Source organism: Ostrea edulis, chromosome 5 (genome assembly GCF_947568905.1).
Source record: "Ostrea edulis chromosome 5, xbOstEdul1.1, whole genome shotgun sequence".
NCBI lineage: Eukaryota > Metazoa > Mollusca > Bivalvia > Ostreida > Ostreidae > Ostrea > Ostrea edulis.
Window position 1 is genome coordinate 19,147,546 of NC_079168.1, and position 17,434 is coordinate 19,164,979.

Genomic DNA, 17,434 nt, shown 5'->3' on the forward strand with positions numbered 1-17,434 from the left:
TCTTTTAAAAGAAGATCCTTAAAGAATTTCCCTACATATCCCTATGTAAAACTTTGACCCTCTTTTCTTATCCCAGGTTATACTGTGGACTGTATACTACAGAATGATGTATGCACATCAATTGGACAATATTGTACCCTTGTGTTATCAAACATTTCCTCTGTATTCCTATGTTAATATAGGAACCCCTACCATGGTCTTACTCTAGCCCTGGGGTTAATGACGACGCTTTCATACAAGTCCTGGTTTTCCTGGTGCAATAGCTCTTGAGAAGAAGTATCTTTAAATACCTTATTTTCACTTGTACACAATTATCTCCCATTGGAAGGAGGTATGCCCTTCATTTGAACAAACTTGAACCTCCTTTACTCAAGGATGCTTTGTGACAAGTTTGATTTAAATTGGTTTGGTGGGTTTGGAGAAGATATCGCAAATGTGAAAAGTTTACAACAACGACGTCGACGGACAACAGACTATGATAAGAAAAACGTCACTTAAAGGGACTGGTTCACAATTTTTGATAAAAATGTTTTTCATTTTTAATGTTAAACATTGAAAATATAACCCATTTAATGTTGACAGCTTAAATTTTGACCTTCTAAATACAAGAACAAAAGCAATATTTTAGCCTCAAATCTGTGTTATATAAACAAAGACTCGAGTCTTTTTATGTATACAAACAAGTGAAATATTGATTTTGTAATATAGAGCATCTTAATCTTGCATAGTCACAGATGTTAACTTTTAGATGACACATTTTAACCCCAAGCATGCTTGAAATGTGAAAGATATAATAAAACTTAGATCTATATTCATTTCTTTTGAAAATCAGACCACAATCTTTGTTAACAAAACAAATAATAAACTCTCTAAAATGAACTTATGTGATAATGTATAACCTTAATTTTTATGCGAAATCTTTTAAACAAATTAGACAGTAGATTTTGATCACTAAAAGTGAAAAAGAAAATTTTGGGGGAAATCGTGAATCAGTCCCTTTAAGCCTTCAGCCCAGGTGAGCTAAAAATAAACAATTTAGACTCAAAACTTTATTTTCAAAATTGCCTAAATAAATGAGTTCATTAGAACTCTGGCTTTATTATCGGTCAGCATACTTTAAGTTGACATGAAATAGTTTCAATTCCCATAAATTGTACAGATGTTACTACATGAAAGATGAAGATAACGATCAGTGATCAAACTCATAACTCCTTTAGGCAATACAAAATAGAGAGTTGGGCAAATACGGACCCATGGATATACCAGAGGTGGGATCAGGTGCCTAGGAGGAGTAAGCATCCCCTGTCAACCGGTCACACCCACCGTGAGCCTTATACATGTATCTTGATCAGCTAAATGGAGTTAATATTTCTACAAAGAAATCTTAATTCCCCACTATACATGCTTTTGTTAATCCCAAATTACCAATGCTACTCCACGAGCAGAAGTGATTGTATTGTACATTAAAGCAGAATATTCTTAGGAACTCCGAAATTTCTTACCATAAAAACAGTAGCAATTATCAATATAATTTGATTTCATTACTGCTATGGATGGATGAGTGTAGATTGCTTTTCAAGATGAAAATATAGTCACACAATTAACATTTTAGTTTTATTTTCTAAATAACATGCAGATGTTTGTGTGATCTTCAGTACGCATTGTAACGAAACGACAGCACACGAAGAAACAGTAGTACACTTCTCTATAACAAAGATTCATTTGTCATCTCAAAAATCGTAAACATGTGGTAAATCGTCCCTCCTCATTAACGTAGAATTTAGTACTTGTGTACAGTAAGGACTAGTTTAAGTTACCTTGAACTCTCCCAGGGATTCGATCGAACATGGAAGGACCGCTGTTTTACCTGCCACTACAGTTATGTTGACGATAGGCACATCAAACCTTGGTTCCACAGCCATTATATCTGTTAAATTACAAATCAACAGTCAATATTCTTGGTATCCTGCAGTTTATCAAGAAGATAAACACACAAGATTGCATGACACAAGTCAAGCTTTGTCTCTCTTCTGACAATTGCCTATAATCTGTAATACAGATTCTTCTGACAATTGCATATAATCTGTAATACAGATTCTTCTGACAAACGCCTATAATCTGTAACATAGATTCTTCTGACAAACGCCTATAATCTGTAACATAGATTCTTCTGACAAACGCCTATAATCTGTAACATAGATTCTTCTGACAAACGCCTATAATCTGTAATACAGATTCTTCTGACAAACGCCTATAATCTGCAACATAGATTCTTCTCAGTTCTGACAAACGCCTATAATCTGTATTATAGATTCTCTGACAAACGCCTATATTCTTCTGACAAACGCCTATAATCTGTAACATAGATATTACAGAGACATGTATGGTAGGTACTTGTAAGTATCCACACGTGCCAAATAATTTATCTATTGAATATATATCAGAACTCTGTAGAATATGCCAATACTATGACGCCCCAGCCCGCAATCTAAACGCTTTCATCAATTAGCAATCATCCCTTAATACTTTTTAATGTTTGATTAGAATAATTCAAACGGATGTGCATGTACAAATGGCCCAAAAGCCAAAAATGTTGGCATATGCATGCATTAAAAGAATTTTCACACCTCAGAAAACGTGACGCACATTATGGCGTAGTAATACCGGTACTAAATGGGAGAGGTGGGTACTATGGATCATATTGATGGCTTGTGGACAATTTACCAACATTTAATGATTTTGAAGTTTTCAAAGTTTTACAGGAAAACAAAGAGTCTTTGTTTAATCTCATAATTTTCTGTGGTCTTTTTTTTTTTTTTTTTTTTTGCTTGATGTCTATGATGTCAGTATTAGTATGTGGTTTTTACATACATAAGAAATTAAATCTGTTTATGATTGTATATACATGTATAAACAAAAAGAAGTTGATAATTTTTATAACTGAAAGTAACGATATTTGCAATATATAAAAGTAAAGATGGGAAAACTAGAGAACAGCGTTTTTCTCTTTCTATCTTCTTTATTTAGAGAATGACAAAGGGCAAGATAACCCCTTCTCTCTATTTCTCTTATTATTTAAAACTCATAAACATAGATTACTCTTTCGTTATTATATTACACTGTTGATCAATGCATTGTTCAAATGTTTCCTATTCCTGTGGGTATATCTGTATCGAGATTTTTCTTATCTATGGGAGAAACAACATCTTCCGTAACAACATTCCCGGAGCATATCCATTCAAAAGTCATTAAAGGCACGGTCTATCGGATCATTATATAGGTGTTTTTGCTGGAGACTCTTGATCGTTCTTAATCCAATAAAAATGACAAAAGTACTAAACAAAAAATTCGGAAGACACTCGCGTGGATTGTTGATAATATCCAGACAACATTACTCTGATCATTTATGGTTGTTCCGTAACTTATTATCGATCATCAGGGAATCAAACACTTTAAAGACACCCGCAAGCGTCACACTGATACAGAAGACATATGATGGCCAAACGTCCGAACCTCAAGTTTATACTGGTCACGAGGACCTAGCGAAAGGTGATCGCAGTACCATTATTGCATTAAAAGGAGGGAATAGCCCAAATGCCATGTAATAAAAAGGGTAATTGACATGGCATCTTAAAGGGACTGATTCACGATTTTCCCCAAAATTTTCTTTTTCACTTTTTATGATCAAAATCTACTGTCTAATGTGTTTAAAAGATTTCACATAGAAATTAAGGTTATACATTATCACAGAAGCTCATTTTAGAGAGTTTATTATTTCTTTTGTAAACAAAGATTGTGGTATGTTATTGTTTACAAAATTTTCAAAAGAAATGGATATCGACTTAAGTTATCATATCTTTCACATTTCAAGCATTCTTTGGGTAGAATGTGTCCATCTAAAGTTAAAATTTGTGACTATATAAAATTAAGATGCTTTCTATTAAAAAATCAATATTTCACTTGTTTGTTTGTATACATAAAAAGACTCGAGTCTTTGTTTACATAACACAGATTTAAGGCTGAAATATTGTTTTTATTCTTTCATTCAGAAGGTCAAAATTTGGCTGTCAATATTATATGAGTTATATTTTTAATGTTTACCATCAAAATTGAAAAATATTTTTATCAAAAATCGGAACCAGTCCCTTTAAAGTATATTTATATGACAGAAAATCTAAACAAATATAATATTCAATAAAAAAAAAAAAGACAAGGAAATGAAAACAAAACCCAATCGCTGTACCTTTTCAAGCAATTGACCTATTAAAAAAGACAGAGAGACAGAAAAGTTCAAATTCTTAAAACACAAATAATGACGTAAATGCTTTTCTCTCTTAGGAGTTAATTAAAAGAAGATCAACGAAATCTGTTACTTTCCATTTATCTGTGCACGATTTTGAAAAATTCCGTGCGATTTCAAAAAATGATTAAGATTGCTCTGGGTCGTGAAGGGTGACGTTCTCTCCTAAAGAATCGACTCATTAAAAATGAATACCATATAGTTATGTGTCTTCTGAGCGACACGACATAATTTACCTCTCACCAACTCTCTTGAAAAATCAAAAGAAAAAAATGCTCATGCTTTAACACTTATCGTCCAACAGTTTGTCTATTCTCAGGTCCAAATAACCTGCTCTTAAAATTTCTTTGTCATTGTCGCCTCACAAATTCTCTAACTGTGTTTTGTGTCATGTCATGATGTCTTGCAAGGGAAGAAATAGTCAGATAGTCATTAGACAGCCTGGTTCTCTTGAGAATTTCTTTGAATGCAAACTTTATAAATTTATTCAATATCGATGGGAATTCTTTTAACAAGGGGATATTTGGCAGCGGTCTTTAACATTCTACTGATGGAAATGGCTTTTGTTCATTGCAAATTGTTTGTGCAGAATGAACGAGCATAGGCTTCTCTGTAGAGCACCATCTGTGATTGTCTTGCAGATATCATGCAGTATTATTAACATGTTGATCCATGTAAATGAACTCTGTTGTAAGATAAAGACCTGGTGATTCATGTAAAACGAGTGGAATCAAAATAGCCTTGAATTCAAGTATGATACAGTCTTCTTGCAATAGGTCAAAGACACATATGTCTAATTTTTTTTCTTTTCTAAACTTACTAGAGTATACTAAAAAAAATTACAGACATTCCCAATGAATAATATATGACCTACTTTAAACAATTTTCGCTAGCGAGAATTCATCTAAATATGGAATCGTGATGATTTAAAAGTTCGCAAAAAGTATGTCTCTCTTATGCATCCAACAAAGTAGACCTTGAAATATACGTGATTTACAGTATCACTCACCTCGTGCACTAGCTAACAAACAAAATAAGGAATATTCTCACCAATAAAACTTTGTCTCATCGTTTGTTTTTGTTGTTCGTTTTCAAAATGATTAATATAAAAGAACGAAATCATGGTGCAACAGCCACTATCGCAAAATAAAGAGACGTCAACCTTTATAATTCCATGAATAAATATGTGGGGTTTTTTCTTCTTGATACATTATCATTTTGTTAGCTACGACAGCGATACCCCTTCCCTGTAGAATTCTTTCTCCATGACTAGAAATCAGTCTGTGGTTTATATAAAATCATTGTGATTTCTAATCTCAGAGAAAGAAACCCGAGTCGTGTTCAATACGTGGGGTTATCCTACAACCAATTACAATCAGGCTTGTCCTTTCCACTTAAGTCATGACGCAGATTTTCTGGTCCAGTAAGAATCCACTCCACAAACATTTTCACATAAATAAATGGTGATGTGGTTAAGTTATTTGTTGATGGAATATTTCATCACTGAAGAAAAAAAAATACAATTGAACGCAGGTTAAGACTATTCTCTTTAGAGAAGTCGAGAGGCATAGCCTTCATCGACTTCTCTTCGCAAGCATTCATTTTTTTTCTGGATTCTGGAAAACGTGTAAATGCCGGAGTCGATGACGGTTTATGCTTCGACCGACGTTTCGACTCAGATGTGCCTGGATTTACGCAATAGACAACTTGTTTTCAAACATTTAATAGCAATACACAAAACCGTCACGAGGAAATCAAAACTTACTTGCTTTTAATCCATTTTCAACATGCCCCTGTCCCGGGTTTAAATCACAACTCTGTTTACGTCAGCCTGCTTTCTCTTAACTGGTCCCCTATTGTGACAGCTCCCAAGACCAGTTAACGTAAACCCGGGACAGGGAACATGTTGAAAATGGATTAAAAGCAAGTAAGTGTTGATTTCCTTGTGACAGTTTTGTGCATTACTGCTAAATGTTTGAAAACAAGTTGTCTATTGCGTAAATCCAGGCACATCTGAGTCGAAAGGTCGGTCGAAGCATAAACCGTCATCGACTCCGGCATTTACACGTTTTCCAGAATCAAAATATGAATGCTTGCGAAGAGAAGTCGATGAAGGCTATGCCTCTCGACTTCTCTAAAGAGAATAGGTTAAGACTATCCATACTAACAACATAAGGCCTATTCAGTATTGCTATAAGCAATCAGATGTAGGTTTTAAAAAATAGATTGGATATTGAATGCATGATATAAGTAGCGATACTTTGTATAAATTTGGTATCAAATTGATTGTATCATTGTTCTCCAGTCATCCAAACGATATACGACGTACTGTTGAGGATTTCAAAGAATGCAAATTAACAAAACGTTCAGGTGTTTTTTTTTGTTTTTTTTTTTTAATAACTTGAAAAATAAGCCATGTATTAAGGAAATAAGTGAGAAGTCAATTCAGAAATAAACTTCATTTTTGAAAATATATGAGGGTATGAACTGCAACGCTACATGTTGGCATTATTCAAGAAACATTGTCCACAACTGTAACGCAATCATGAGGATGTGATATCAAAGTCAAAGTCATCGGAAATGTAAATATTTAAAAAAAATGATTTTGATGATTTTAGGGCACGCTATTTATATTTATAGATATTTTCATAAAAATCTAGATATCCTCATAAAATACGAATACAACAGGGTGAAATTTTTGTTGATACTGATATACCAGACCAAACACACAAAAAATTCAGAAGTAATATCAGCTTGCTTAAAACACCATCTACCACGCTACTTCGGGATAATAAGACCAAAAAAGGTGTCTATTTCCGAGATGAAATCCTCAAAAATTTATAAAGAATTTGCGCTGCACAGTAAATTTTTCTTCGATCGGATTATCAAGATATAAACAAGGGAGAACAAATATGATTTACGTGGCTACTCTCAGTCGAGGTTGTCAAGCAGTCTTAAATAACAATTCCAGAACAGACAAATTAGACGCATCGTGTGAAGGCACGCCAAAACTGAATTAATGTCAAAACTACCAGAATCGGCTACAGGGAACGGTCTACGGGGTACATTAACAAAGTTTATGGTCAAATATAAGAGAAAATGTCATCCAGGATTTCGTGAATAAAACATTAGAAAAGACGCTAAGTAGAATGAACGGTCCACGTCCATTTTTGTCTGTGAGGTCATTTACTAATAACTAAAATGTAATCCGCCTTTGTTTCTGTTTCTTGTATTGCATTATATATCGTGAGTCATGAACGAGACTAGAAGTATCAAAGCAAGCTTACAATCAATGACTCTGGCATAAAAATGACGGAACACTTGGAGATGTCGGATATTGAATTATATCATTATTTACAAAGTTTACACACGCAATAACTACATGTATATTTAAAGACATTTGCTGTGAACAAACAGGAAAATGTAATACTTATGGCAAATGTATTTTCAGGACGTAAGTATACGGTCCGAGGAGGCAATTACTAGTTCAAAAGACTCTTATAGCATGGTACAATCTTTGTAAACACTATTCTTGAAATTATATAATGTTTGTTCACAACAGTTACGTAGTTGCTTCTTTCTCTCTAAAAGTTAACAAATTCCGTGGGATTGTTCTTGATGACCAGTTTCTCTTTCAGACGCACTTTAAAAATGGCAGAGGTGGCTGCACGCAACCAAAGCCGACAGTCCTGACATCATTAGGGTTGTTTCTGTGCAGTCAAACAGCTTCCAAAGACAGGGCTTTATTCTGTGTCAAGGGACAGTGTATAATTTTATATTTAATGAAACGCATTGTAAATGTCACGAGACTTTGAAATTTTGAAAACAACTCTAGGTTTTATTATTGGCCATGCGTAGGTGGAGAAATTCTATGTCGCATAGTTTAGTTGAAGATAATACTGCAGGAAAATTAAAATGGTAGTTTAATTTACGTTTTTGTTTTATTCATATGATTTTCTGTTTCCCAACCTTTGCACATATAAATATATGAGTCTTTTATTTTACTCTATAATACCAAAATAAGTTGAAGATTGATTGATTTAGATTGTATGTCATGTCAGTTTTATAAAGGTTAAGGAGCCGATAACTGATTTGAAATCGTTACCTACATTAACCGATACAAAGATAAAACCAGTTACTCTCTACTTATAGTCAGTGTCCTCTATAAGTAGATTGGCGGGAAGTTGTGAAACGTGGTACTGTTCTCCCATCAGTTATATTCCCTGTGGATTGAATTCGGAAAAATGATAGAAAAAAATCCGACATTGATTTCAAGTTTTGAAATTAATGAACATTGGCACGATGAGGGACTGAGAGATTTAGTGTCGCAATGGTGATTACTCTGTAAACAAAGGTTACTGAATATAATGCTTCTTGATATTGTACATCACGTCTCCAGAGGAATATTAAGTCGTGCTATAATGAGTCCCAGAAAAAAAAGATAACAAAAACAAAAATGGCAGGTACTAATTAAGAAAAATCGTGATAAATGTGCTTTATATGTACTAACGCATGCGTACTCAAAGAAGTTTCAAGGCTCCGTGGAGACATTGTTGAAGACACGTGCTGCATGCTTAGTACTGCTGCAGGTGCCCGGATGAAGAATACCTTTAATATCATAGATTCGTGTGGTGGATTCCAGCGCAATCAAGCTTGAAATAAGACTAACATATGTCAATATACTCCAGATTTTTCATGATGAATAACGAATATTGACAGAGTTGTCATGTTATATTCTGCACAGATGAGAAAAGGCCAATTATCTTACGCAAAGGGGATAAAACGTGTTAAGAGACTTTCACTTCTCTGTCGTCTCACATCAAACCAAACTTGCGAAAAAGATAAACTGCTCTACGGATGCGTAAAAATTTAATTTGTTTTTTTTTTCAAGGAACCATAAACTTAGCTACTGAACAACCAATATACAAATTGGTTCTACAAAAATACACTATTTTCTTCCAAGACGCATCTTAATTATTAAAATGTGTAAATATAAGATTTACATCGTTTAAAAGATGGATGTTTTCCATCAATTCGGACAGGTTAAATTCGGACATTCTCATTGTTTATTTATAGAGATCGCTTTTATCGTTCTGCCAACTAACAATAACGTTCTTTAGCTTCCTGGGTCTAATTTTGGAATCCGACTGTCAGCCAAAATAACAAACAAAAAATATTTCTTCATCATGAACTACATCGGCGGTTGGTGAAAATCTTCATCTAATTGGAATAAACACTTTCCCATTCCCCTACCATCAAGATAATTAAAATGTTAACAAAATTAAGGACAAAAATCGAACATTTTCAATCTCTTCACATGGAGCTGCCAAACAATAGATATTGGATTTGGATCGATTTCTCCAAGTAACTTGACTCATTTTGTGCAATTTAGTGGATTAGCCATACGTCCGAGTACAAAAATAGGTAACATGTAGATACTAGAGAATGCGTTGTCCTAGGCACGTCCTCTACATAGGAACGTGTGCACTAAAACACCTTCGAGATTAAGCTGCAGGAAAAGATTGATAACCGTGTTCACATCGTCTTCAATTAGTTTCACTCCTTGCAAATTTCTTGATTTTTCTTTCATTGTATGATCGAAGAAACAATGAGACTTTAAAAGGACACTGCGATGTTCATTTGCTTTAAAAGTCACAATAAAAATCATCAGGATTTAATGTACCTTAACAGGGGGTCATTCAAACCTTTCCTCTATTCGGGAACACCTTAATGACATCCAAAAGAAGGAATTAAAAACTAACAAAACGCAACAAGCAATTAGTACACGTCTGTTATTCTACGGAATTTCGACGTCATGATTGAATGAGTATTTTAGCACACCAATAATTTTGTTCATCTCTGAAAAGATTTCTCAAGTGTCGATGCCATTGAGTTATATTTGCTAATCAACGATGTCGCCGTAATGTGTTTGCTAGGAAAGATACGTATACACACGTTGAGAACTACAAATGATCGGGGTGGAACATTATCAATGAAAATCTTTGAACCATTTGGAAATGAGATTGATTTGTTTCTAAATTGGAAAAATTCTATAACCCAGTTTCAATCAAAACGATTTAAAGAAAAAAAAAGGTTGTTGGATTGATGGAATTTAACGCTGATAAAGATCCGAAGTGAGCTGACAAAATAATAATTGATTGACAATAGGCCTATGTTCCAGTAGCTGTCAAATTAACCACATAATTGACAGTTGTGCTAGTTCGGAAATTGGTGAAAGTAAAAACGACGGAATCGAACACTAATCGTAACAAAACATCTCTCTTAAACGCTGGTCGATTACAAATGCCTAGCACCTCGCAAATTATCTTACATGTAGTTACCTTTTAAACATGACTCGCGGAGAAAAACGGACATTCTTTAGCAATAATTGTTTTTCACCTCGGTACTTTATTCAAAAAGTGAAAGCAATCGATTGAAATTGCTGATTTGGAGAGACCACTGAAGCTGTGTGGCAATAGGTTCAATCTAAAAACATTATACAGTTAGGATAAGTACTGTGGTCACATCCAAACACAAAAGGCATCAATAAAAAGCTGATAGGATTATAGATTACAACAATGTCAATTGTCGCAGTTCGAAATGATTAAAATGTTGGACAAAACTTCACTGAAGCAGCTTCTCCAAAACTGTCCGATCGGAAACATCCCATCATGACAGCTTCCGGCTTGATGGAGAAGCATAAAACAGGGGGAAAAGTACATGGAAATTATTTCTGGTTAGTTAAAAATTTATGCCTTGTAAATTGGCCCAGTAGGTAGATTTCCTCAAATATTCGGAAGCCAGAATGACAAATGTGTGATAATAACAAAATTGACAAATTAGCCATGTACAGCGGAGCTTCTTTCATTTCCGATTACAGTGAATTATTAATGATCTCAATTTTTGAATGCCAATGATTATTGCAGCAATTTTAGCTGGTTCGCTTTCAAATTGTGTAAATTTTGTCATATCATTTGAATCACTTCACATCATTCTTTCTATTATGTAAAGGTCAGTGATATGTGGTGAAATTTGCTCTCAGCACTGTTTGAAATTTTATCCCCAGAACCATCATCTAAAATGTTCTCGTTTTCAACTTCTCCGAGACTAATAAGTTCAAAATCGGAGTAGCTTTCAGAGCCATATTCATTGTATGAAATTTGTTTCCATAATAGAGGTGTTAAGGTTTTGGCCTTAATTCAATTTGGCAAGACCCTCCCCACTTCATAAAAAGATACGCGTAATTTATTCAAAAAGCGCCCGAGTGGGTTAAAGAGCGATGGAGCTTTATTTTCATGACCAAAAAAGGATTTCATCAAAATGAATACACGATGTCTTCCATGAAAAATAAATACTCACAAAAAACCAATGAAAGATAATGGAAGCGAGCGGGTCGATTGTGTAGACCGTAAGAAATTTAATTACAGAAAACACATTATTGAATCTTTATCACAATTAAGGAAATTTTTGTCTTGCACATACCAAGAGTCCTCAATTTTACAGGAAACGAATGATACAATTTCATCCCAAGGCCATCCATATAATTAAAATAAAATTTTATCTTAAAATTCCCGTATCTTCTTTTTTAAAGATCTAGAAATATTTTTTCATCGCAAAATGCTGCTTGTTACAATTATTAGAGTTACCGGTATGCAGCGTTTTTTAATTGCTACTGTTCTTGAGAAATCAACTGCTATTATCGAAACTGGACACAGGGTATTGCAAAATAAGACTAAGTTATCACAATTTTTTGTTTCATTGGACAAATATGAATTTTTGGTACAAATAAAAAGGACCAATGCTTATTACATCATTAAGAATTTTCACAATTAATATCAGTGTTTTACGTTTGAAATTTCAACATCATAATATTTGTAACCGTATACATGTAGAAGCTTAACATATTTTAAATCTCCGGTACATTCAAGGAACAGAGATTTCAAATCACGTACACGTACTCTTAACCAGTACGTGTTGGAACATTTGTTTACAAGTTTTGGTATTTTCCGACAAAACAGTAATTCGTTCATAAAACTTTAAAACCTATTTGTACCATTCATTATCAAAACTAAAAGAAAACAAAATACTAATTCAGGGAAATCACATAATCAGAACTTAGCAAGAACCGTTCTGAAGTAATGAAGAAATGAATAGATAGAAAACCTACGCTAAGTTATCTGTTGAAGTTTGCAATACGGAGCGAAAGTGGCTTAATTTATAGAGCATTATAGGTAAATAAAAATCTATAAAGCAGGAAGGCAGGCCAAGTGATTCACTTCTCTCTACATAAAGAAATTGTTGCGCACCGGTCATAGATCACCAACGATGACCATGGAGGCTGGGCCATTGGTCAGATGGAGCTGCGGACTCCATCAAACCCTGTTGCCAAATCAAGACGCTCTGATTGCTAATCACAAACCATTGACCAAATCTCTAATAATATTATCTTAGATATGACTCAGGGACAGTTCTGCATAGTCTCCAAATCAAGATATGCTAGTGCTGGACGGCGATATAGTCATTAAGTGACCGAAGGGCCGGTTGACTCTGCACAAAATGCGATAGTACACTCAGACTGTGCATAAATGCAATGAGAAAAAATATTGAAATTACAAAACTGAGAAAACACAGACCCATCTTACATAATTGTTAAAGTGAGCGACATATGAATCATACTGCCACTTCGCCTTTCTATTAGAGTTTTCTAAATTAAAGCAAACGAATTCTGGTGTGCAGAATGGTTGTAACAGAGTTTACATTCTCTTGTTTGTGACCAAGTTTAATATTTCACAAGAAGCTCAAGGACAATGAACACCTATCTGACGACTCGGAGAATAGTCCCAGTAGGATATGAAATGTTTCAGACTGGAGAGTCGAGCGAGATTCAGAGTCACGAGGCAACAGCTAAAATGAAAACCGCCATTTACTGTTTAAAAAAAACAAGCACATTTACATATGATGTTCACGGTATACCCCTTTAGTTTGTACTATGATATTTTCTCCTGAAATGAATTTCATCCTTTAAAATGTGTTCAAATTAAGGGGAAATTTCAGACTACATTTGTTCGGCTATACTCTGCTGCAGCGAGTTTAGTTTGCAAAGAGGACTGTTGTACATTAACGAACAATAAGCGGTAGGATCAATCTTTCATTATTTCTGACATTAACAATTTATCAGATAAATCTCTGATAATTTTAGAATACAGTCTATGGAAAAGGTAATGATTGCAATAAAGGCGAGGTATATACGGCTTAAACAAACAAAGAGGGTTTTACGTGGTATTACTGTCAAATAATTATTGATACAAGAATTCTAGAAGCGCGAAAAATGTATGGGGTAGATAAAAATTTAATATCAGCATAAAAACAGCAGATGATCGCTGATTCCTTGTTCGTGTATTTGGATAAATTTGACCAATTACTGCTTGGGTTTCCAACGAAGACCAGACGTCTGGTAATCTGGTCCTGGATAAATCATCATCAGAAAGGAAGATTATAAATATAAAAAAAAAAAAATTAACTTCATTACTGATAAAAATGTCTACGAAATCTTTAATCAAAACAATTTAATTACTTTACAATTTTAAGACAAAGATCTTTTTATACAAACCTTTGCAAAGAGTTCCAAGAAAACAGAGAGCAATTTCGGTGAATATGAGTATTTCAGACACCTCCATGATTAAATCACAATAACGAAGTTATTTGTCTCACATGCTAACGATTGTCAAACAAAAGTCCTCATGCCACTCCATATATTTCTTAAAGAAACCCGTAAACTCATAAGACTATATCTATAGCGCAATATACGTCCTTTTATAGTAGTATATCAAAGTAGATATAAAACATCATGAAGTCGTAAGGCCACAGATCAGCCGGATGCCGTTCACTGTCTCTCTAATCTTCTCTTATTGACCGTTCCTGTCTTAGAAACTTCCAATACAATAATGACCAGCAATCAAATTTCAGTATATGTAGCACGTGCAAAGCGTGATCCGACAAAAAAAAAAGATTCTGCACTACTGTATTGACGGTTGTCAGGAAGTTCTCGAGTGTTGCAAGTTTCTATTTCGTATTTCCTCGTGAATCAGTGGGAACAGAAGCACGTGCGAACGAGAAAGAGGCGCATCGCCTGACAAACAGTCAAATATTGACTGCTATTAGTAAATGTTCATAATTGTAAATCAGACCTAGTAATCAACATTTCCGGAACGCTCGTCCGTCTTTATTATGCTCGTTTGCTGTCTTTTGTTGGTCGTCTGTTGACGGAGGGGGAGAACAAAATGATGAACCTGCTTCAGATCAAATACCCACGATCGACCTACTGACAATACTCACAATGACCAACAGGATATAGACATGTTTGCAAACAATTTGTTCGCCTCTCCTGTATAGAGTATTTGATAAATCGTGAAAGTCTAATGATTGCTAAAATATTTGTTTCTATAGATTTTGGATATTTTGAATGAGAAGGTTGCCAATATTCGATGCTGAATGTTAATTTGACCGACTGCGTTTTGATGCATTCAAAAGAGTTTTATATGTCTCGTGAGAAACATTATGCATGACATAAACAAACTCATACATTAACTTAAGCACAGTGACTGCTTCCGCTTATTAGGGTGCAGATTTTCGATGTAATTTGAGCAGGGTGAGAAATGATGTATAGAGTTTCAATGGCTACTTGACCCTTCAAACGATAAATAACCCAGTTATTCACCCCTACCAAACAAAATATATTTGAATGACATTTTCTGTTAAAGATTTAGAAATTAGTATTTCTGAATTGTGAAAAAAAAAAATCATCCGTAGGGAAAATAATTGAGTATAAATAAAATTTACAGTAATGTTTTCCAGCGAACAGAATGGCCTTTTATGACGAAATGTTACCCACCGCAAAAAAATGATATTGGTAGTGTTGTCACATGAGGCAGATTGGTGTCATAATGGACTATTTGTGACGGCGTATTGGAGAAACAATATGCCATATCCATCAATGATGTAATCGCTTATCTTACAAAAACTCTGAGAGAGAAAAATCTTTAGTACTTGTAACAATAAACCAGTAGATATTTTATTTTTTAAAAATCAGTATAATTACAATTATTACTAATGTTTACGGTGCTTGAAAGGTTTAGAATTCAGAGAATTTTTGAAAACTGCACATCAAAATATGTTCATATTTCATTGAAATTAACCTTTGGTGTTTCAATGCCATCTATTCATCGATGTTTGATTAAATTGAGAGAGAGAGAGAGAGAGAGAGAGAGAGAGAGAGAGAGAGAGAAATCATGTACATAATCCATGCTTCATTATCAACATTTCTACATGAAGTTAATTCATGTACTAATGTGTAAAATTGAATAAATAAATAAAAAGACAGTATAATTACAAAACCGTTACCGGTGTTAAAAACTGGTGTTAAGGAAGTTAGCTCCCAAGCTTTTGAGGACAACTGCTCAGGATGCTGCAACTTAGTATTTACGGGTTCAATACTGATCCCATTGGTGCAAACATATAACACATATATTACTGAACCCTATCCGGTAAAAAAAAATTGTGTCAATTCAAATTTTGAAAGGGTTTTGCAGGGACTATATTTTGTGGCGGAAGGATTGATTAACCAAACAATTCTAAATCTGTGTGATATTAGTTTCTGTTTCATCCAATATATCTTCGATTTCTATACTCCTATACGTGTATTTCAGTTTTATAATGCATGATACAAGTAGTTGAGATTTGGAACTAGTTCAAATGTTGTAATTCATTAATTTGGTTGATATATTTTTCCAAACAGAACACCGAATCTTAAAAAAGTTCAAATTAATTTACTCGAAATTTTGTATAAAAATTCAGTATTTTCGACAATAATTTAAAAATTTGGTCTCTAGCCGTTACTTTTTAAAATTCCATTTTAAATTTTAAGACAAGACCTTGGAAATTATGTGAAATCTTAAAATTTGACATTACTCCTAATACGTCCTTTTAACCTCTCAAATTTGATATCATGAATTTGTTCGTATATCAAGTGCGGTCATTATTTAATTCCATTACTAGTATTAAACTTTTTTTATCTGTAGTGTTAGAAGACATGATTGTTTATCTATTTTATGACAATGATTGGTTTGTGCTGCTTATGTTGTGTTGACACCAACAGACAAATCAAGTTTAATTGAATAAATTTTAAGTGCAAAAAGGTCATGGTTAGAACACCGTAGCTCAATAAGAAGCGTCGCGACCCCAGGTTTTCTTTTTAATTTTCCAATTCTCCTTCAATGTAGAAATCAAAAATACACTTCCCAAAAAAATTGCCATTACTCCAAATCTCGGGTGCGAACCTCTTTAAGGAGGGAGTCCCATTCCATGACTAATGCTAGAGCAGAATTGTTCTTGAGCCAGTTTCCCTGACGAGAATCCTTCTCAATAAGACTAGTACAGCTTCCTAGTGTTTGCCATAAAGTTACACAGTGTAATAACTAATTTTTATATGTATAAAGATACCCATATGGTACAATAACTAATGTTTATGACAGAAATAAATTTCATTTTTGAAAATATACGAGAGTATAAAGCGTGACACCTTACCTTGATGATGGACGTAAGCGCTTCATGAATAGTATGCTGGCATGAAGCGTTGCAGTTTATACCCCCATGTATATTTAAAAATGAAATTACTTTCTTATATTCACATTCTACTTTCATTTTTGTTGGAATTCCCAAATGTTGATATAGACGTACTACATGTATATGACGTAGTTCTGTATTCATACGCGTATTGCTTACAAGTACAGCACGTTCATGAGGAAATGTCTATCATTGCAATGTGTAGAGATGTCAAAAATATAATTATTAGGATACCGACACAGTATAAAAACTGATGGTTATATTCATTTTAAAAATTCCTCCACTGGACCTCGAGATGTCCAGAGTGCTTATCAGTACAAAATATACATTATCTTTATACTCAAACAAACTTCTAAAAAATTTATTTCTAGAAAGTGCACAGTGCCAGTAAATAAGTCTTACATCACATCTCTTTTTAACTCTCCCAAACACCGTCTAAAAATGAAAAAGTGAAAATAATGAACATTAAGCTCATAATTCCTATAAAGAATACAAAATTAAGAGCAGGACAAA

The 17,434-nt window shown here is 33.9% G+C and overlaps 1 protein-coding gene across 10 annotated transcripts in view; it reads right to left on the reverse strand.

The window, feature by feature from the left end:
* LOC125649732 (opioid-binding protein/cell adhesion molecule-like) overlaps positions 1-14,803 on the reverse strand; it is a 30,492-nt gene extending 15,689 nt beyond the window's left edge. For all 10 annotated transcript variants that reach the window (XM_056166875.1, XM_048877448.2, XM_056166873.1 and 7 more), the window contains exons 1-2: positions 13,911-14,803; positions 1,818-1,927 (exon numbers count right to left, since the gene is read on the reverse strand). In XM_056166875.1, the coding sequence (XP_056022850.1) occupies positions 1,818-1,927; positions 13,911-13,977 (177 nt within the window). In that variant the 5' untranslated portion in view covers positions 13,978-14,803. The remainder of the gene's footprint in view (positions 1-1,817; positions 1,928-13,910) is intronic.
* Positions 14,804-17,434: the final 2,631 nt, after the last annotated feature.